This window comes from Lytechinus variegatus, chromosome 10, assembly GCF_018143015.1.
Source record: "Lytechinus variegatus isolate NC3 chromosome 10, Lvar_3.0, whole genome shotgun sequence".
NCBI lineage: Eukaryota > Metazoa > Echinodermata > Echinoidea > Temnopleuroida > Toxopneustidae > Lytechinus > Lytechinus variegatus.
The window spans coordinates 27,443,102-27,464,374 of record NC_054749.1 but is presented as its reverse complement, the minus strand read 5'-3'; the positions used below and the strand labels follow the sequence as shown (position 1 = coordinate 27,464,374).

At 36.2% G+C, this 21,273-nt stretch overlaps 2 protein-coding genes across 2 annotated transcripts in view; one reads left to right on the top strand and one right to left on the bottom strand.

The window, feature by feature from the left end:
* Positions 1 to 9,522, bottom strand: part of LOC121423252 (mitotic spindle assembly checkpoint protein MAD1-like) — a 41,406-nt gene extending 31,884 nt beyond the window's left edge. Inside the window, exon 1 of the mRNA XM_041618576.1 lies at positions 9,310 to 9,522. The gene's annotated coding sequence lies outside the window, so the exon portion shown is untranslated. The remainder of the gene's footprint in view (positions 1 to 9,309) is intronic.
* A 5,847-nt stretch (positions 9,523 to 15,369) lies between these two features.
* Positions 15,370 to 21,273, top strand: part of LOC121422353 (regulator of G-protein signaling 9-like) — a 47,818-nt gene continuing 41,914 nt past the window's right edge. Inside the window, exon 1 of the mRNA XM_041617341.1 lies at positions 15,370 to 15,556. Coding sequence (XP_041473275.1) covers positions 15,506 to 15,556 — 51 coding nt within the window. The 5' untranslated portion in view covers positions 15,370 to 15,505. The remainder of the gene's footprint in view (positions 15,557 to 21,273) is intronic.

Here is a 21,273-nt window from a genome sequence, read left to right as displayed (position 1 = left end):
ATATGATACCAACCAAATTCATGGCATTTTAGCCTCCATCTGATAAAATTATCTTACCTTTGTCTGCTTGATTTCTTTTCTAAAGCCTTGCAAAACGATCGTGCGCAAATTAAGGTCACACTTTTTATGACACTTTTTCAGCCAAGCGCGCATTAGTCGATCGCCGTGGAATTTTGAGATCACGATGCCAGCGAAACCCTTGACCTACTTTATAATTCCGTCTGACGAATTTGACTTTGGGATCTTGCCTTCCATCTGGTATTTATTATTTTGATTAATTTTTTGTGAGCTGTGCAGAGCTACCAAGTCTCACGCATAATGCATGAGACTCAAGCATTTTGGACTCTTGTTCATCCCCTCAAATCTCTGTCTCACGCAACTATCACAGCCTTTCCCCATATACATTGTACACAATGTCTGTGATCTCACTCAGATTCACAGAAAATCTCACGCATAGCTGGTCTTTGAACTTGGCATCTCTGGCTGTGAGAAATTTTTGATTGAAAATCAACTTCATGATAATTCTAAAATGTGCGCAAATTATGGTCACCCAATCATAACAGTTAAGCCTAACGTTAGATCTTGTCTTTCCGTTAATACCCACAAATCATTATATTATTATGGCATATGAACGTCAAGATTGACTTGACTTACCGGGACCGGCAGGTTCAAAACACCGGGTGAACACCCTACTCTTTTACAAATAGTGTATTGGTTTTAACGTGCATAGGTTATGACTCTCCTATACACGGGACCAACATTTGCGTCCTTTCCAATGGATGGAGTGTTCTCCAACTTCATTCACACCTGCACTGAATACAGTGGTGAGGCACGATAACACACAACGCTATAGCATCAGATTTTTTGTTAGACGCGTTTCGGCATGAGCGGGACTCGAACCCCTCACGTTGAGATCTACGATCTTATCTGACACAAGTGCTCTAACTAAGTCGACTGAGCTACGCTGCCTCAAACACACAGATCTAACGTTAGAATGAAGTTGATGTTCATGTTGGCTCCAGTGGAGTGGAACCTAATCTGAGTGTTAATGTTACACGAACATCACTGTCTTGAGCTTGAGGGAGCCCAAGTGGCAAGTCTACATTATAACTAGGCCTAACTGTAATTTGTAAATTCTCTTCTTCTTTAGGTATACTGCCCAACGCCCCGCAGTGGGAGCCAACCAGGCAGGAAGTGCGCAGATGTTAATGGCGCGGAGAGAGAAGATGCTTTTTTAGTCTTTGCTTTGCTTTGTATAGATTTGAAGTACGTTTCGCTTGAAGGTTTCTGTGTTCTTGATTTCGATGGTTGGGGGTGTGAGGGAGTTCCAGTCTGGGATGGTTCTTGAAATGGTCGAGATGGGAATGAAGCTTATAGATGAAGATTTCCGAAGGGGCCTTTGGACCGGGCTAAGGACTTTTCGCACTGGAATGGCTAGGCAACCCACAAGCGCCTCGCGCAAAGTTGTTACGCGACTTACTTTTCGGCCGGCGCAGTTGCTGCGGCTCTCAGTCGAGCCTCTGTTTCATGGCCGAGACACTGTTATACCTAGAATAGTCTCTAGTTACAAATCGAGCTGGTCTGTTTTGTATACACTGTAGCTTCAATTTGATTTGTTAGTAATTGTGTATGTGGGTCCCAGACTGTTGAGCAATAGCAGGGCTCCACACTAACCCATTTTTTCTACTGGTCCAACCTATTCATGTCGAACCAGTAGATACCCAGTTTTTCAAATTTTTACTGGTCCGAACCTAAAATCTACTGGTCCCAAAAAATAAAGAAAACATTAGAAAAGGTGCAAGTTTATTTTTCTAGCCTTTTGTTGCCCCCCCAAATAAAAAGAAGGAATGAAGGACAAAAAGAAAGCAAGACAGAAACGAAGGAAAGAAAGAAAGAAGGAAGGAAGGAAGGAAGGAAGGAAGGAAGGAAAGAAAGAAAGAAAGAAAGAAAGAAAGAAAGAAAGAAAGAAAGAAAGAAAGAAAGAAAGAAAGAAAGAAAGAAAGAAAGAAAGAAAGAAAGAAAGAAAGAAAGAAAGAAAGAAAGAAAGAAGGAAAAGAAAGAAAGAATAAAAGAAAGCACGGAAGGGAGGAAGGAAGGAAGAAAAAAGAAAAGGTAAAGAAAGGATACATGTGAAGGAAGGAAAAAAAGAAAGAAGGAAAGGAAGAAATAAAGAAGAAACAAAAATAAGGAAGAAAGAAAAAAAAATGAAGGAAAGAAATGAAGCAAGCAATACAGAAAGAAAGAACAAATCCAGAAAGTAGTAAAGGAAAAAAAGAAGAAGCAATAAAAAATAGGGTAAAAGGAGAGATGGAAAGGACAAAAGAAAGAAAGAGAGGAAAGAAGGAAGAAAACAAAGGAAAGATAAAATGATACATAGAAGGAAAGAAGCAAGCAATATAAAAAGAAAAAGTAAAAGAATAGATGATAGGAAGAAAAAAGAAAGACTGAGAGACAAAGGAAGAAAAAAGAAAGACTGAGAGACAAAGGAAGGAATGAAAGAATAAAGGAGAGAAAGGAAGCAAGCAGTCAAAAAAAGAAAGGAGAGGTATAAAAGGATAGATTTAGAAAAGGAAAGAACAAAACAGAAGAAAGGAATGAATGAATGAAAGAGAGGGCTGAAAGAAGGAAGAAATAAAAATACAAACAAGAAAGGGTAAATAAATGATGGATGGATGGAAGGAAGAAAGAAAGTAACGAAGAATAAAGGAAAGAAAAGGGTAAAAAGAAGGAAGGAAAGAAAGAAGAGAAGAGATAAAATATAAAATAGGATGGATGGACTCAAGAATTAAGGAAAGAAAAATATCAAAAAAGAAAGGAAGGAAGGAAGGAAAGAAGGAAGAAGGAAAGAAAGAAAAAAAGAAAGAGAGAGAGAGAAAAGAAATAGAGAAAAATATTTTTTATAAGGATAGAAAGAATGAAAGAACAAATTAAACAACAAAGGGAAAATTAAAAAAAAGACAGTAACAAAAAAAAATGAAAGAGAGTGAAGAAAAAAAAGAAATATTGAAAAGAAAGAAGGAAAGAAAGATAGGAAGAAAAAAGAGGAAGAAAGCTAAAACTATCATCATAAATAATTCATCAGTATCTTTTTGGCTCAATTAAAATAGCTATGAAAGAAAGTCAGAAACCAAGTGTATCAACACACACATAAATGCATATGTGGGGCTCATCTGTATTCAGACGATATCACCCGAAACCCGATCTGTTTGAACCAAACAGAAGTGAAAATTTCTCCTTTTACTGCTTACAAATGACAGAGTTACTCCAATTTTTAGGAAATATGGACATTATAAGAGCCTTTCATGAGTATGAACCATGAATTTGACAGTTCTGTGAGAGATTTCTGCCAGAGTTTAGCCAAGTTTTGTTCGCGCAGCCAGTAGAGAATTTACCACGTAGGTTGTGTGGCTGGCTACATGTACACTGTGTATCTACTCTAGTAACACTTACGTGCGATTCATTCTGTGTGTATTCTGTGTGTGAATGACAGAATTTGTCGGGGGAAATTGTTTGCAGTGAATTTGACCATTTCTGGAAAAGTTATTGGCCCAACAATGGTTTTAATTACTGGTCATGTTGGACCCTTAAAATCTTGCTATTTTGGGAAAAATTACTGGCCCGACAATGATATTTTTTACTGGTCATGTCGGACCAGTAAATCTTATTTCTGAAAATCTACTAGCCCGACAGCGATTTTTACTGGTCTGGGACCGTCGGACCGCCGCTAGTGTCGAGCCCTGGCAATAGTCTATAGGGTTGATCTTACCAGTGTCTTGTAAGCAATGTCTTTGATCTTCTTGGCACAGTCGAACAGATTCCTGCGTAAGAAACCTACAGATCTGTTAGCTTTTGCACATACTTTGCTGATATGTGCGTTCCGGGTCAAGTCGTTTGAGATGTCTAGATAAGTGTGGGACTTTGATTCTGGAAGAGGGGAATCATTGAGTGTGTACTGATATTTAACTGAATTTCTAGAGTGCGTTATGTGTAGTACATGACTAGGCAGGACAACAAGAATTTCAAAATGTGTTTGTGTCCCCAAGAGTGATATCAAAAAATTTCTTAATATCTAATTTGTCATGTGAAACCACTTAAAACTTACGTAAAATTCATTTAAACTGCAAAAAAGAGCAATTTCATAGCACCAACATGGGTCGAAAAAGTCATAGACATCGCGGGTCCCTGTTAATGCACTGTCCTTACTATCGATAGTTTAAACGATCACGATGTGCTCGCTAAATGCGCGCGCCCGTCGGCGTCTGCTAGCCGTCCTCTGCTGTGACTCTCAAATAGCCCCGCATGTGCGATTTTTAGTCAGATCGTCCCATATGCTGTTTTTCATGTTAGTACATAGATGCGTGCGCGTTTTTTGCGGACGCAGATCATGTACCCATCTCCGTCGTCTGCTACGGCTCTCTATATCAGTCCCAACTTGTGAAATGTGTTTTCTGGTGTATTTTCATTTGGTCTACATGCAGTTTGCCCACTTGTCATTTGGTCTAATGCCAAATGGGCTAAACCCATTTGGTCTACACTTGGTCTAATTCTCATTTAGTGAAATGTCCAGTTGGTCTAATTTCAGCATAACCTACATAATTATATATTTTTTTACTTTGTCAAATACTGGTACATAAAATTGGCTTTATATCATGCAGTTCCACATTGTAAATATGTATATTCATTTGGTTCACATGCAATTTGCCCACTTCTCATTTAGTCTAATGCCGAATGGGCTAAACCCATTTGGTCTACACTTGGTCTAATTCTCATTTTGTGAAATGTCCAGTTGGTCTAATTTCAGCACAACCTAGGCTACTTAATTATATTTTTTTAACTTATATACATATATTTAGTCTTTATACATATACCAAATGGGCTTGACCCATTTGGTTTAAAAAAAATCTAATTGCCATTTGGTCTACACTTTGTCTAATTTACATTTGGTCTACACTACACTTGATCTAATTTTGAGTCCAGTCCAGGGTCTAATTTCAACATGACCTACATCATTATGATTTTATACTTTGTGAAATATATATTTTTTTCTTTATATAATTTCATTTCACCTTATAGTTTTAGCATTGGTTTCCAAATAAATAATACTTGAACAGTGGCATAATCATGATAATGGAGCCAAAAGTTTTGAAAGGTGTATCGGGTAAATTTATAAAGTTGTAAGCAGAAGCAAACAACAAAAAAATGTTGAAGCGGGGGGGGGGGGGGGGGGGGGGCGCGGTGTTAATTAATTTCCTTTTATTTTCCAATGCCAGATCAATCTTTGTTTTTGCTTGCTAAATTTTTTAAAAATGATATGTTCTGTTCTATCTACAATTTTTATTAATGATCCTTTTTTTACTTTTTTTTCAGACACATTCGCACCCGAACCGACTCTACAAGGGTAGAGAAGGAATTATTGAACCCCTTGAGAATATACAGGTCAAGGGCTGTAATAGTAATACAGGGGCACTTCCTGGGAGTTTAATTTCATTTTAATTATGTGTTTCAGGATTTTTTTTTAGGATATCTAACATTGCATTGAAAATTATTGCCCCTGCTGATAGTTTTTCAGCTGTGCATGCCCCTCCTTAATTTCAGTGAATAAGGTGTGGCACTGCCCTCTATGATTCATTTTGAATTTTAATGGGCTCCAAAATGCAGTAATTTGTAAATGATTGCATAATCTTATTTTGATAAAGCATTTTACTTAATGGGGGGGGGGGCTGAATTTGACTACTAAACCAGCCCCCCCCCCCATGTCAAGGATTAAATTTTTGGAAAAAAAGCATATATAAAATAGATATAGTTATTGCATATCAGAATATTATTTTTTCTTGATGTTTTCTCAATAACTCTAAGCTGTTATTGATGAATTCTTTCTTGAAACAAAAATAAGCAATTTATCCAAACATGTCAGTTTCATTTCATTTTGCATTGAATTTACCAATTCAGAATATAAGGTATGCAATCTTTCATAAATGTTGATTTTTATCACTGGTGGATCTGGGGGAGGGCACATCTAGCTCAACCCCCCCCCCCCTTTGAGAGCTACAGTCAAGATGTAATGAAAATATGCAATTTTCATCAAAGAATGCCCCCCCCCCCCCCCCGTAAGGCCCTTTTTGCTTGACAAATTTTCATCCTGAAAATGTGCCCCCCCCCCAGGATAAATCCTGGATCCACCACCCCTGGTTTTGATTAAGTTTACATGTATTTTCATTTTGAAAAAAAAAATTCCTAGAGATTTATAAACAGCATGATTTACACTGAGCATTTCATACAATTTGTGCAGAAGAAATATTATCTTGAGAAATTTGGTTATTAAATTATGGAAGATCTTTTGGAAATGAAATTACTTTATTGCAGTTATGTCTTACATTGTATTGTCATTTTACTTGATAGAAATTCATTATTTTTTATAACCATGACAGTGTAATAAATTCATATTTGCTAAATTGTAATAATCATTTTGATGTTCCTTCATCTTCATGAAAGTATGAATTCTAGTCATCTGCTTCAGTCTGCCCAATGAAATGGTTACAAAGGGCCTAAGCATCCCTTGTCATTTTTCAATAATTAGTTAAGTCAGTAGTCAAGTAAGGGGTCAGACAGTTTGGCTGTATTATATTTGTTTAATTGTCTTACTAGTGTCAATTTACTAAACTTTTTCTGCTTGTGATTGAACCACCAAATTGCCAGATAGTACCATTTTGTTGGGCAGACATTAATATTGACTAGAGGACTTACTTTCCAAACCAACCTAAAGATAATATGATACTTCATGTATTACAGGGGTATATTGCCTCCATTCCATTGTTGGGATGTATGCTATGGGCTGGGTAATATCATCTAACTTGTCCTGGAATAATCATTCTCTATAACAAGTTCACAGACAAACGGAGATTCCACTTCAGCAACTCTCAGTTGAACATCAACATTCCTGGCATTGGTGGGGAAGCCAAAAATTTTAGGGGGGAACCGCCAAAATCTTTTGACCCCCCCCCCCGAAAAAAAAAAGATAGTGACCAAATAATATCTTCGGGGGGGGGGACACAGGAAACAAAATTGAAAATTGACAAGCCAAAAAAAATTAAAAAATAAGGTTATCAACAAAAAATTGAGGGGGATGGAATCGTCCCCTCCCCACCTCAAATTTAGGGGGATACTCCCCCCACTTCCGCCGCCTATGATTCCTGGTGCTTGGAGATCTGCGAAAGGCATGCTATAACATCCACTTAAGTTCCATTTCCTTTCATGTTTTTTCCTCTTCTTAGTGAGCATCTCCAAGTGTTCATATTTTTTCAGTGTCCTTTTTTAGATTTATCAAACTCAGTTTTATTACCTGATAAAATTCTATCCCAAGAATTGAACACTTTGATCAAATTTGGAAGTTCAACTTAATGTAACTGACAATATATAACTGAAAATATATAATAAAAGGCAAAATAATTATGAGAAAAATAATAAAGAAAAACAGTTACTCAAATCAAATTCACTCAAAACCATACACTAATGTACTCTCCTCAAAAATCAGTTCTCACTTTTAGGTATTGATCATTCATTCAGTCAATAAAATAATAAAAACAGAGTCAGGAGGTCCTCCTCAAAATAAACACAAACACAGTGTCTCACATACACACTACACATTAAGAGTAAAATCAGTTTGTATCTTTCGTGGGATTTGTTTTTATGTAAATCTGGATTCTTCTTGTTAGTAGGGCCTTAGGTCACTCTGACTTGAACTTAAAACTTCCAATCTCAAGAAGGCAAGATATCTCAGTAGATAGTCATTGTCAAGATGTTTAGGAGTTCAATCTGGAGGTGAGGTTATTCATGATGGCATCTGATATTCTGGCAGAAAGAATGAGAAATAAAAACGTGCATAAATACAATTATTTATTTTTTCAATGCAAATAAACGAGTCATTCAAGATAGTGTGTATTTTTTAGAGGGGGGGGGGGGGTGATGGCATATTTTAGTCCAAATTATTTTTATCTTCATTTTTTTTCCACTTTGTATTACCATTTATTCAAAAATTGCAATAAACATATTAATAAATGAGTTTTAATCTAGTTGGCAAAAGAAAAACCAGTGGCGGCGGCAGTGCAAAGAAAATGCCAGTAAAAGGCAGTAAAGCACTGTGTCTGAGTGACTGACACCACGGCACTGACAGTGAGGTGAATGTACTTCATTTTCCAGTGCATGCACATTATTGCCCCATCATATTCACTCGTTTTCAGAAAATATTTAGTTATTCCTCATATGACCATGATTATCTCCTTCATGTCATTACTCTGGTGTTTATTCATGATTTTAAATTCAGGAAATCATTTAGCAAACAAAGAAAACAAAGCATTTCTTGACTGTGATTCAAGTTCTATTTCATTTCTGTGTATCACACGTACGCACGTACGTGACGTAATCTTGATCTCTAATCTGCTAATTGTTATGTTAATTAATCATCCCGTGCGCGCGATTAAAATGGCTCGAAATTCGACCAAATTCAAGGGCAGCTCAGCTTGTAAACCTCACTGAGAAGGGCTTCCACAGCCCTTGCGATTCCCCGCGCTGCAATTTAACTGCAAGACACAGAAAGGAAATCAATTCAAGTTTCACAATCAACGGAAAATCCAGAACCCTTCGAGACCCATTTTGCAAGAAATACAACTAAATAAGGTAAGAATTGAGAGCAACTCACGACACTTTTGACTTACCGACACTTTCATGGTTATTTTTGGAAGATTTCATGGAATTTGGGGCACGAAAATGACTTCGGTAGCTCGCGAAAGTCCTATGCATTACGATGACATATTTTTCACCGCACGGGAGGACAATCACAAAGAGAAAATATCATATTCAACCGCGCTGACAGGGGCTTAATTTTGACGATATCGCATCGCTATGCGATTTCACTCATTGACAAGCGGACGAAGCTTACGTACAAATTTTGAGCACTTCCGCGACAGCGCCATCTAGTGACTACGGCCGTGCCTAACATGACATTTCTTAGCATTGAAATCCATCTGCCATTTTGTCTGCCAAACTGCAAGTCTATCATTGACATTCTGCACCTTGTGTGCATCTTCCATTGACACTGTCTTGGTCATAGATTATGCAGTCATCAGCAAACAAACGGCAGGTGGAGTTCAATCCATCGGGTAGATGTAGGTCATTGATGTAAATTAAAAGCAAGACCCCCCCCAAAAAGTTATGCCCTATTTTTTAATTAAAATTTTTTATAAGCCGAAGGGTCTACCGAAATAGTCCTAACTTCCTCCCGCCTTGGCTTTAGTTTACTTTGCGTCTACTCACTGTCACACGTCTGTCGTCACAGGAAAATCAAAAGGGAAAAGTTCCTCTCATGCTGTGTACATTAGTACAAACAACAAATTTGCTTTCTCATTCGGCTACTTTCATCAGCGGCTCGCCGCACAATGGGTGCGGGGCAAACACGGCGTCTGGCTAACTGTAGATCCGCTAGAACCGTTGGGCTTGTCGAGCGGCCGGGAACTCAGCCCAGGATCACAGCTGAGCTGCATATGCACAAAAACAAATTACTGATCGCTGTGGTACTCCAAAAATAGAGGGCGCTCGACTTCTGAATCCATGAAAGCAGCAGTGTGGTTGGAAAAAATACTTTCGCACAGGCTACTATACTAGTATTTCTTTCTCAACAACTAATATTCGCATGATTAAATCCAGCAAGCCGTTTATGCCATCCAAAAGTGAATTAAATAATTGATGACATTAAGCACTGACAATTATTTAACAGCTTTTATCAGAGTTAATATGAGGATTTTTTTTTTTTGGGGGGGGGGAATTTTCTAAAATTCACTGCTAAAACAAAAAACTAAAGATTCCATCGAGTACGATAGATTATGGTGCGGGTTATGGTGATAATAATATAAACTTACGAGAGTTTTGTTCAGAATAAACAACCTGCTTTACTAGTCAACCCATCCATACTTACAGAGGCTTTAAATTGTCCCCTTGTCTTCAGTGGCGCAGCTATGATTTTTTTCTTGGGGGGAGGTCCTTGCTTTTTTCAAGGGCCGCGCACCATTTTTTCTGTTGTGTGTGTATATGTCACTGCAGGGTGGATCTGACTTTCGCCAATAGGCTAGGGGACGGGGCCCGAAATTATATCTTCACCTATATTTTCCCCGATCAATCACTTCTTAGTTTTATTCTTATAAAACAACCATAAACATGAAATAATCTCATAAGCCTTCTAAAAAGTGCGAGCGCGAAGCGCGAGCGATTTTTTTTTTTTTTACTTCATGTATTTTGTGCTGAAAATTTAATGTTCTGGGCAATGTTATGTATGATCCTGAACAAGATTCGTATGTAACTAGATATACTGCAAACGCGCCAAGCGCGAGCAGAAATCTTTATTAACTGTTCTAGCATTATCGGAAAGGGACCACACGAAGACGTTAGGCCCTATATATATCTATGGGAGCGCGAAGCGCGAGCAATTTTTTTTGACATTCCGACCTAAAAAATGGTCATTCTAAGCACTTTTTGTATTAATAAATGGGATAGGTATGTAACTAAACAATTGATGCGAGCGCGAAGTGCGAAAGGAAGAAGATTGAGATTTTAGAATCTGGGCATTCTGAATACATTTGTTTTAATGGAACTTTATGGAATACACGTAGACAATATGAACTTGGCAAATCAAACAATGTGACCACGCAGAGTGAGCTTAAAATGCTGATATGTAGACCATGACGGACATTTTATAGAGCAAAACTTGCATGTCAGCCTATTGAGCCCGGGGGGGGGGGGGCACTTCCATTCACGAGTGGATACCATGCGCGACCATGGGGTCTCGAAAAGCACCCTAAACACGTAATTTCCATTTTCTGAAAATGCACCCCTTAACAAGTATTGGCGTGTGAAACCCTACCCTTAACAAGTATTGGAAACAAAACGATACTCTTATTGATAATAATCCCTGAAATTAACCCCGATACAAGTACAGGAATGTTTTATTGTTACGGGTCCTTCGGTCGTCGGCTTTACCTTATTTGGTTTAGTACGACCCCCCTTCTACACCTCGCGCAAATCGGACTCTAAACACGAAGTTTTGGGGCAAAAAGGACATCCTTTATAAAACATTTTAATTTTGTTTTATCATCCCCGCATATTCGACCCTAAACACGTAATTTTCCTAGCGAAATAGATACCCTTTTTTCATTATTTTTGTGTTTTTGACACCCTTATCACGTTACGTACGTAACGTGCCCTATCGTGAAAAAGACATCCTTTTTACGTGTTTTTGGTATCCACTCGCCAATGTAAGTGGCCCCCGGGCTATTGAGCAAGATATGAATCTCATCGAACAGGCAATTCTGGCGCGAAGTGCAAGCAAAAATTTTGTACAGCTCAAAGATTTTTTTTTGCAAGCTAGTCTTCCCCTCACATTATTTAATTCACTCGTCTTTCTCCTCTTCTTCTTTTTTCTTCTGTCTTTCTCCTTCTTTTCCCTTTTTCTTTTTTTTTCTCCCTTTTTTTGCTCTGCCAATTGTTTTTAGGGGGCACCTGGGGGAGGGGCACGTGCCCCCAGGCCCCCCGTAGCTACGCCACTGGTGCTTGTCTTGATTTATTATAAGCTAGGAAACAGTAGCGCATCTATTGTCAAAATTGGCGTTGGGTACAGGGGGGCTTGGGTGAAGAGTATCATGATGGCCAGTCTGTTGGGAGTTCAAATGGGGAAAGCAACTTCAGTTTAACAGGTTATTATAATAGTAAACATAGTTTTACTGTGTCGAGGCTACTGCAAATTTGATCTTCAATGGGGGGGGGGGGGGGGAGGGGGGGGGAATCATAAAGAAAGATTAGTAGGCTTACAAAAATAAAATTGCTGTTTAAATCTTATACAGCTCAGTACAAAAAGTATATGAACAGTAGGCTTAATTGTTTAACAGTTAAAAAACATAGGCCCTCCCTAATTTCAGTAATGAAAATTAAATTTTGATTGTTGAAGATTATAAACAACTATTGTAAAGTTCGGATAGTAAACATCATTTTAACCAGCGTTTTTCTCTGTGTATTTTATTATAGGATCAGGCCTATTGTAGGCCTACGAAAAAAGCCTAGAACCTTCGTGATGAAAAAAACATTATTTAATTTTCGGATTAAAGGAGGTATTCCAGTATAAAAATAATAATTATGATTTGAACAAATTAAGAAAATTAAGAAAAATAAAACACTGAAAATTTCATCAAAATCAGACAAGGACGAAGTTATGGTATTTTAAAGACTTGCATTATAATAGAGAAACAGTATTTATTTCTATGCATGTATTCATGAATATTCAATGAACAAACTGATGATAACGTATCCCCACGTATAATCCATTTTTTCCCTTCAAGAATAAAACAAAAGCCTGATATTGCAATTAATAAAACAGGCCATATGCAATATGATCTTTTTACCTTATCATCCTCATAGACGCAATGTGGTGTTACCCAATGGTTATTTGTACCAAGTGTAAACAAAAATGATGCAGAAATGAGAGCCGAGATAAAAAAAAAATGGATTCACAACTAATATAGGGCATTACGTACCAATTTCCGCGACTTGTTTCCCCCTTTTTTTAATAAGGGAGGCATATCACACACATTATGATTTCATGTAATAACAATATAGAAACAGGAAGGCGGGGATGTGACAACGTCAACCCACCTCATGAATATTTACGATGACGTGCGTAATTTAACGGTTTTCACAAAATTTATTGCTAAACTTTAAAAGTCAATAATAAAAAAAAATAAAAATAAAAAAATAAAACAAATTCAACTCTATTTATTTGTACTTTCAGACCGGAGTATCCCTTTCACAGAATTTGACGGTATTCGGAAGCCCAATGTTATTTCAGTGGTTTTAATTATGATTATTATTGTTGTTCTTTCATTCCCTCTCCTCGCGCACCAAAATATAGATGGAGAGAGAAAGGGGGGGGGGGTGTATGTGATGGTGGATATATATAGGTGCGAGACTGCGAGAGAGAAAAAAGAAGGAGAGAAAGATTTCACAAAAGAGTGGTGAAAAAGAAAAATCAATCATAACATAATTTGTTTATTCAGCCAAGCATTCGGCTTTAATATGTTTATCTGTTATGCAGAGCCATCAAAGAAGTCTTAATGCCGAAAACCTGGCTGAATTGTTTTCATGATGTATATTATAATTTTATTTATTTATTTTTATTTTATTCTTTTTTTGGGGGAGGGGGGGGGGGGGTTAACGGAAATAAAAAGATTACATTGTAACTTTTTATAAGAACCTTTCTACCCCAAATGATTATTTTAAGCCCACATGCCAAAACATTATTTTTTTAGGAAATTGTTCTAATGGGATCTGATTATATAAAATGATATGAACTCTCTTTTCAGACATCTCCAGCTTTTATCTTAACTATGTTTTGTAACATTTTATACTTCATGCCATCCTTATTTCTCCACATTTCCCAATGCATGACAAGGAATAAGATAAGACAAAAAGGCCCATTGTTTTCATGCGAATCACTGCTACACGCACCGGGAGGGGGGGGGGCAGAGGGGGCAGTCTGCCCCCACCTGACGAGTCACAACCCATTCAAAAGACACATCCCTGCCCCCTGACGAGCTTGAATACCTATTTTGCCCCCCCCCTGACGAGCTTGATTTTTTTCGGGTAGTATTGAATAGGTTTTTGATTGAAGACCCCCCTTTTTTTTGCTTGTCAAATTTTTTTTGGGTACGCTTGAAGAGCTTTTTGATTGAAGACCTTTCTTTTTTTTTGCTTGTCAAGTTTTTCGACCGGTTTTGCCCCCCCCCCCGTGGAAAATCCCAGGTACGCTAATGGCTACACATAAATCAGATATCAATGGTTTAGGTGTGTGTGGGTAGGGGCGGCGTGGGGTGCTTTGGCCATGTCAGAACTTAGAAAAGACTATTCTTCAAGTCACTCCTCTAGTAGCTATAAGTCCATGCGCTCTTCGTTATTAACGTCTGCTTTTTTCATGTAACTATTTTCAAGTTCTGCGCAAATATTTTTTCATGAACTATTTTAAAGTATGTGGTGTTCACTCAGCAGAAAGATCTTTCGATAATCATATCGCCATTTGCTGAACGAGACATATACCAATATTTAGATGCGTAAAAAGCGTTGTGATATTAAAAATATCATGATCTATAAGGATCTCAAAGTGCAAACTTTTTTTGATACGCACTGTTTAAAAAAATCTAGATTGGCTGCAAATAATGACTAGCCGAATATTGAAGTTTTAAGGATGAACTTTTAAATCTCAAAATATTTAAATTCAAATCTCAGCTTTATATTCAAATCCACAATGTTTAAATCTATATCTGATATTCTGCTGGTAACTCTTCACAGCCAATCTGGATTCATTTTGAATCCTTGACATCTAAAACGTTTAGACTATGTATGGGTGTGCGTACATCACCAATGTGTGATGGGATTATATCTAATGATTTATATTTGCTTATCAATAACAACGTTAAAAAGGTTACATTTTTGGAAAAGCTGTTATTAAAATCATGCGATGAAGAATGAAGAATATTTTTTGATATTCAAATGCTCGAGCGCCTTCTTTTTTAGATGACACTTTTATTCATGCATGCACCGAACAATGATGTTTATTGTCTGGGATGTCAAACATGACTTGCGTCAAATCAAGTATACTTTCCAATCAATTTCGAATGACCTGCTTTTTTTGCATTCAGTTGTAATAACGTTGGAATCGTGTGTTAGCTTATCATGATTTCGATTGTACAATATTTCTATATTTTTTGATTGGTTGAAGATTACTGATGCGTAATTTCCTTCAAGATCCTCATAGGGATGGAAAGATATCTGTCAGGATTTGACCAAAATAATGACCAGCCTTTTATCGAGGGCCTTTCACTACTTGAATGTGGATTCAAAATTAAGAATATTCATTATGCAAGAAGTATTTAATTGACAATTCACATGAAAAATAATTGATTTAAAATTCTTCTTCTTGACGAGATCACTGATATTAATATGCTATCTGATAAAGGACACTTTAAAACATCTATCAATTTCCAAACATCCCCTTCATTTATACAAACATATATTTTAACAGCTTTTTAAAAAAGTGATGTTTTATTATAATACTCATTTTAGAGGTATAGACCTATTCAGCTTTTTACAGCTTCCTACGCATACATGTACTAATTTACCAATAATTTGCAATCACATATCCCCTGGGATAAAGGTTGCTAATGGCAAGGCTGTTTATTACATAATGTCCTCCAAGACTGATTATGCCAAGGGTAACGTATAACGCGTTCGCCGCAATGCGTGGCGTGTTTATTAAATCGACCCAGTCGCAATATATATCCCCTCGTTAAGATTGCGTATATATTCTTGTGACATCTAACGGAGGGACTATGAACTAAAAATTATCGTGTTTTCACTGTGATCAAACTTTAAGGATATGTAATATGCCTTTATACGGATTGACATTGGGTATATCATGGAAATTGAACACACTACTGCATCAAACAAGCAACTTGTCTTCGCGAAGGTAAGATTTAATTCAATATTTTCGGACGAGAAGCGACAAGAAGTCATCAGTAATTCGTTACGGGGTATCCATGGCGTCGAGCGAGATAGCAGAGTGTGTATGCAAGGCCGATATTCCCAATGGGTGGTTCGCCCGATAGATACTGAAACGAACCAATAATGGGTCGGTACGCGTGTATGTGTGTGTGTGGTGGCCCGTGCAATCTTATCTTATGCTGATCTGAACATATCTGTATAGTCACTAATCTGTTTACTTACCTACCAATCTTTGTCTAGCTTATGGTGAATGTCATTAGACTGGCTTAATTTAAGGATTCTTTTTCATTATGTTTTAATCTGGTAGACAAATTTATATTACTTATTTCACTAATTGTTTTTCGCCTTATTTTTGCTGGGGGACAAATAATATTAAACTACATGTAGGATTGTTTGATACTAATTATTAGAGGTGATATGCCTATGAATTCAACACATTAGGCCTATATTATAGGTCATTGTCATTTTTCTAATAAAACTACTCTTTAAATAGAGGCATGCTACTATTATACAATAACACACCACTATCATAACTACTACTGATATATGCTATTGCTACTACTACTACTACTACCACCACCACCACAACCATCACTTTACACCTACCACCACTTTACTACTACTACTACTACTATACTACTTCGATCTCCTACTACTTACTACTATTTCTACTGCTGCTGCTGCTACGACCACATCTTCTACTACTTACTACCACCACTACTACTACTACTACTTCTATGACATAATTATGCAAGTCTACCAAAGGAATGATGCTATTACTAAATAATTAGCTATACTCTGATATTATAGATCAATTTTTCTTTCCGGGGTACATCTTTACAGTCATTGACTGTGTAATACTTGTCAGGATGTAAACCACCACCTAGACGTGCTTGGCTGTTACTAAAGCTATTTTCGTTGTTCTTGTCATTCTGACGTTAAAACTGGATATTGTAAGCAATATTGTAATCATGACTAAAACTAAAGACAATAAATTTTCCTCTCCCACACACACTATGTATGCCGTACATATACATGTACATAATGTGGGTTTCAGTCAATATACAGTGCGTATATAAAAAAGTTTACACTTCGAAAATGACCTGGGAATTAAAAACTATACAACATGTGGGTATTTTTTTTCACATATAATCTTGGGTTTGGGTCTCATCTTTCCGATGAAAGTAAAGGTTTTGACAGAATGTTACACTTGAGTGAGCACTGTTGATTTTTGTAAAGCTCGCAGAAATCTGTTTGCGCAGAAATGTTTGTTTTCACGCTGTGTCAAGGTTTTCGGGCGAAATCAAACTTACCCTGCATCACATTTCACATACATTTGCCTTGCACTTTTAGTTAATTGAAATAAAACGGATACATTCCAGCATTTTGTAACAATTTTCCAAACCAAATTGAGTTTTCAACACGTAGTAAGCACAACCTTCACCCTTTTTGTGCCAACTGATTCTGAGGACATATCTGAATCTGAACAAAAGTTTATATCAGACATCTCCAGCATTTTTCCACTTAAGTTTTTATCATTTTAAGTGGGTTACATTTCATTTTTTATTTTATATTTGTTTCTCTACACTTTTCCCAGGCTTGATTTTTTCCGGGCTCAGATTTTTTCTTCAATATGACACTTTAAGTGCCCCGTTTTTGTTTTCTTTTAAGGGGGGGGGGGGGGTTATATAGAATCCTGTTTTCACCAAAGTTTGTCCAAGGATTAGGAGCAAGAATATACCTTTATTCATCCCGAATCTTGAACGGTATATATGATCATGAGCTTCTTGGAGCAATGATTAATAAACCAAAACATTTTATGGATGGTCAGTTTTCAATATTGTTCAAGACTGTATTTTCATTTCAATCAAAAATAATACAAATTAATCTAAGCCAGATAGAAATCAACGGGTGAACATTACTACACTGACAAAACAAGATGGTTGCAAGTGGGACTAAAGATTGTAAAAAGCTACATATGGAAATGAAGGGGAGGGGATCCACTAAAAACTATGTTTGTACATCGAGAATTGACCTCCCCAGTAGTAATACTTGATTCTAATTGTACACAACCATTCTTAATTCTCTGTATAATCAAAATTTTGTTAGCTACTAGAAGCCTAAAAAAATATTAAGAAGGGGATGACAAAAAATATGTATTTACCAGCTTTTAAAATGCAAAAATGCCATTGTTAGTAACAGAGTTACATGTACCAAGACGTACACTGGATGGTCCTCTATAAGCATTGGGTTATAGTTTTATTTTCAACACCCTTGCTGTGATAGCAAATGTGTTTACTAAGTCTATTTTGCGTTTATTACTTCAAAACTTAATAAATTGTCTTCAAGAATCTGTTTCGACAGGGATTTATGTAGATCCCCCACGATCATACAGCAGAAAAATGTGCATTGATTTTGTTATGCCATCTCTGCTGGAAAGAATGGTTATACTTCGTAATTCCGAAACACGCGAAATTGCCTATACCTCGATGTTCGTTAATCCGAAAATGTAAAAGGGTTCGTTAATCCGAACATTTGTGGCGTTATTCCGAAGGTTCGATAATCCGAAAAAGGAATAAGGTTCGTTAGTCCGAAAACGAAATAAGGTTAGTTAATCATTTCGTTTTCGGACTAACGAACCTTCGGAAATACGAACCTTCGGAATTACGAACCTTCGGAATATCCGAACCTTCGGAATAACGAAGCTTCGGAATTACGGATGTATGCGGGAAAGAATATAGTGTCACACAGTGTGATCACATTGTATTCCCATTGTGTTTACAGTGTGTTCACAGTGTGATCACAGTTTGTTCACAGTTTGGACTAGTGTGAAAACTTCACAGAGTTAAAATGCTCAAATTCGACAGTGTGGTGATTTCACACCACACTGTGCCCACACTATAATGGGACATTGTGTTGTTTCCAGTAGGGAAGCACTGATATTATTTTCACGTTTAATAGTATGGTAGAAAGGTTTATTTTATTTATTAAAATATCTTTATACAGGATAGCAGGCTCAGATTAACTGTTTTTCAGCCTGGTCCTGTTAACATAAAAACAACAATATATATACATAATAGATAAAAAGTAACATTGGGTTCTGTAATGATTGAGTTCAATAACATTTAAAATCAGATTATTACAAATACAAAATTGTTCAGAGATAACATACACTACCAGTCACAATTCCCAGACTCACCACTACACCTGCCTCAGCCAAAATCCAGCCGAAACAGGCAATAGTGATTCAAAAGAATGGTGACTGGTATTGTATTCATTTTTTTTAATTGATGAAATGGGAAAACTATCCTGTATACAATACAATAACTGTGAAATATAATATAATATGGTATCATTGGCATAGTAAATACAAATAAAACAAAATTTATGAAGAAAACTAAGAATCTATTCACCATTGAGCATAGTATACTAGACTTAACAATAAAATTTTACAAAATAAATATCGCCAAGAAAAGTAATGGAAGCTTACTTGCTAAATGCGCTAATTATATTACATAAAAAGCATTCGTTCCAACATATTGAATATCCCAAATTATTAACACAATCAAAAGAAAAGAAATAAAATGAAATGGAACAATAAGCATCTAATATTAATTATTGAAATAAAACTTCTTATAAATCAATTTAAATGTTTCGATAGTTTGTGCCTTTTGAATATTATGGAAAATCTGGAAAATCTGAAAGCTTGTTTGAAAATTGAAAGGTTAACAACGGGTGCAACTACGTTAAGGCTATCATTATTTCTTGTGTGGTAATTATGTCGATCACAGACCATTTCAATGTCATTACAAAGTTGGGGAGGGGCTAATCCATGTATACATTTAAACATTTGTGTGGCAAGAAAGTATTCTTTTCGTTCATCCATGTCAGTCCAGGATAGGTTTTTTACAAGTGTTTTAAGAGAAATATTTTGATCAAAGTTTCCAGTTATGTAACGTGCGGCTCTTTTTTGCAATCTATAAATTTTCCTTTTGTTTTTTTCAGTAGTATTTCCCCAAATAGGTTATCCATAATCGATGCAAGGTTGTATTGTAAATTTATAAAGAGTGTTTAATAATGAAAGACTTAATTTTTTTCCAAGGGAACGGATCTTGAATCCGATGGATTTGCATAAGTTATTGACGTGAATGTCCCATTTAAGATTTTCATGTATTAAAACCCCTAAATAACGAATTGACTTAACTTGCTCAATTTCAGTCCCATCAATGAAAATTTTCATAACATCATGGGAGCGTGTTTTTAAAAACATACATTTTGTTTTGTCGACATTTATTATTAAATGGTTAAGTTTATACCAGTCATTAAGGGAATCCATATTTGATTGCAATTTTGAAGCTATTGTCTCGACATTTTTACCAGTCTCAAATATAATAACATCATCAGCATAAATTGCTATAACATGTATAACACCAGACTTAATTGATTGTGATATATCATTTATAAACAGCAAGAAAAGCGTGGGAGCAAGAACTCCCCTTGAGGTACTCCTACAGAAAGTTCTTTCTTAGCAGAAAGCTTTCCTTGTGAAAAAAACAACCTGATTTCTATTTTAAGGTAACATGTAAACCACTTAAGCATATTTCCTACTATACCATATATTGTTACATTTTAAAGAGTAGAATCTCATGATCTACACAATCGAAACATTTCGATATATCTAAAAAACATGCTCCTATTTTTTCTTTTTCATTAAATGCATCAAGGAATTCATCGATGACTCTGTGGAGACACGTAGTCGTTGAGTGGTGTGGTAGGAACGCATACCGTTCAGTATTGATGAGATTGTGTTTAAGGAGATATCGGAGCAATTGCTCTTGAATCTCCTTTTCTATTATTTTAGAGGTATGACTAAGTACAGATATTGGGCGATAATTTGCTTCTTCATTCCTTGGGCCTTTCCCTTTATAGATAAGAGTTGTTTTGCCAATTTCCAGTCTTCTGGTTTATCACCACATTTTATACTTAAATTCAAAAAATGGGTTAAATTAAAGATTTTATGTGCATTAATTCGTTCTTGTTCACGTTTTCTTTCTGTTTTTATTTTTTTTTCTGATGAAATGAAGTCCATCCCAATATTTAAAGGGATGCTCCGGGCTGAAAATGATACGATTTAAACAGACAAAAGAAAATCAGACAAACAAACACTGAAAATTTGATCAATATCGGACAACGAATAACAAAGTTATGGCAATTTAAAGATTTGCATTATTCCGGTGCAACAGTTCAAGGCATGTCTTCATGAATATTCATTGAGAAAATTGATGATGTCACATCCCTACTTGTTCTTTTGTATTTTATTATATGGAATTAGGTTTATCCAAATTTTTCTACCGAGAACTGAAAAATTTGGATTGACAACTGATAAGTGCATTTGATATTAATTGCTGCAACTCATAGAGGACATGGAGGAGACACATGCACATGTATGACAAAATGAAACAATTATGATTTCATGTAATAACATAAGAAAAAGGAAAGTGGGGATGTGACATCATCAACCCACCTAATGAATATTCATGATGATGTGCATATTGTCACAAAATAATGCCAAACTTTCAATAACTTCATCATTTGTTCTCCGATTTTGATGAAATTTTGCTCTTTGTTCTGTGAATTTTACTCTTTTTATAAAGATATGAATATTTCAACCCTTTTATAATA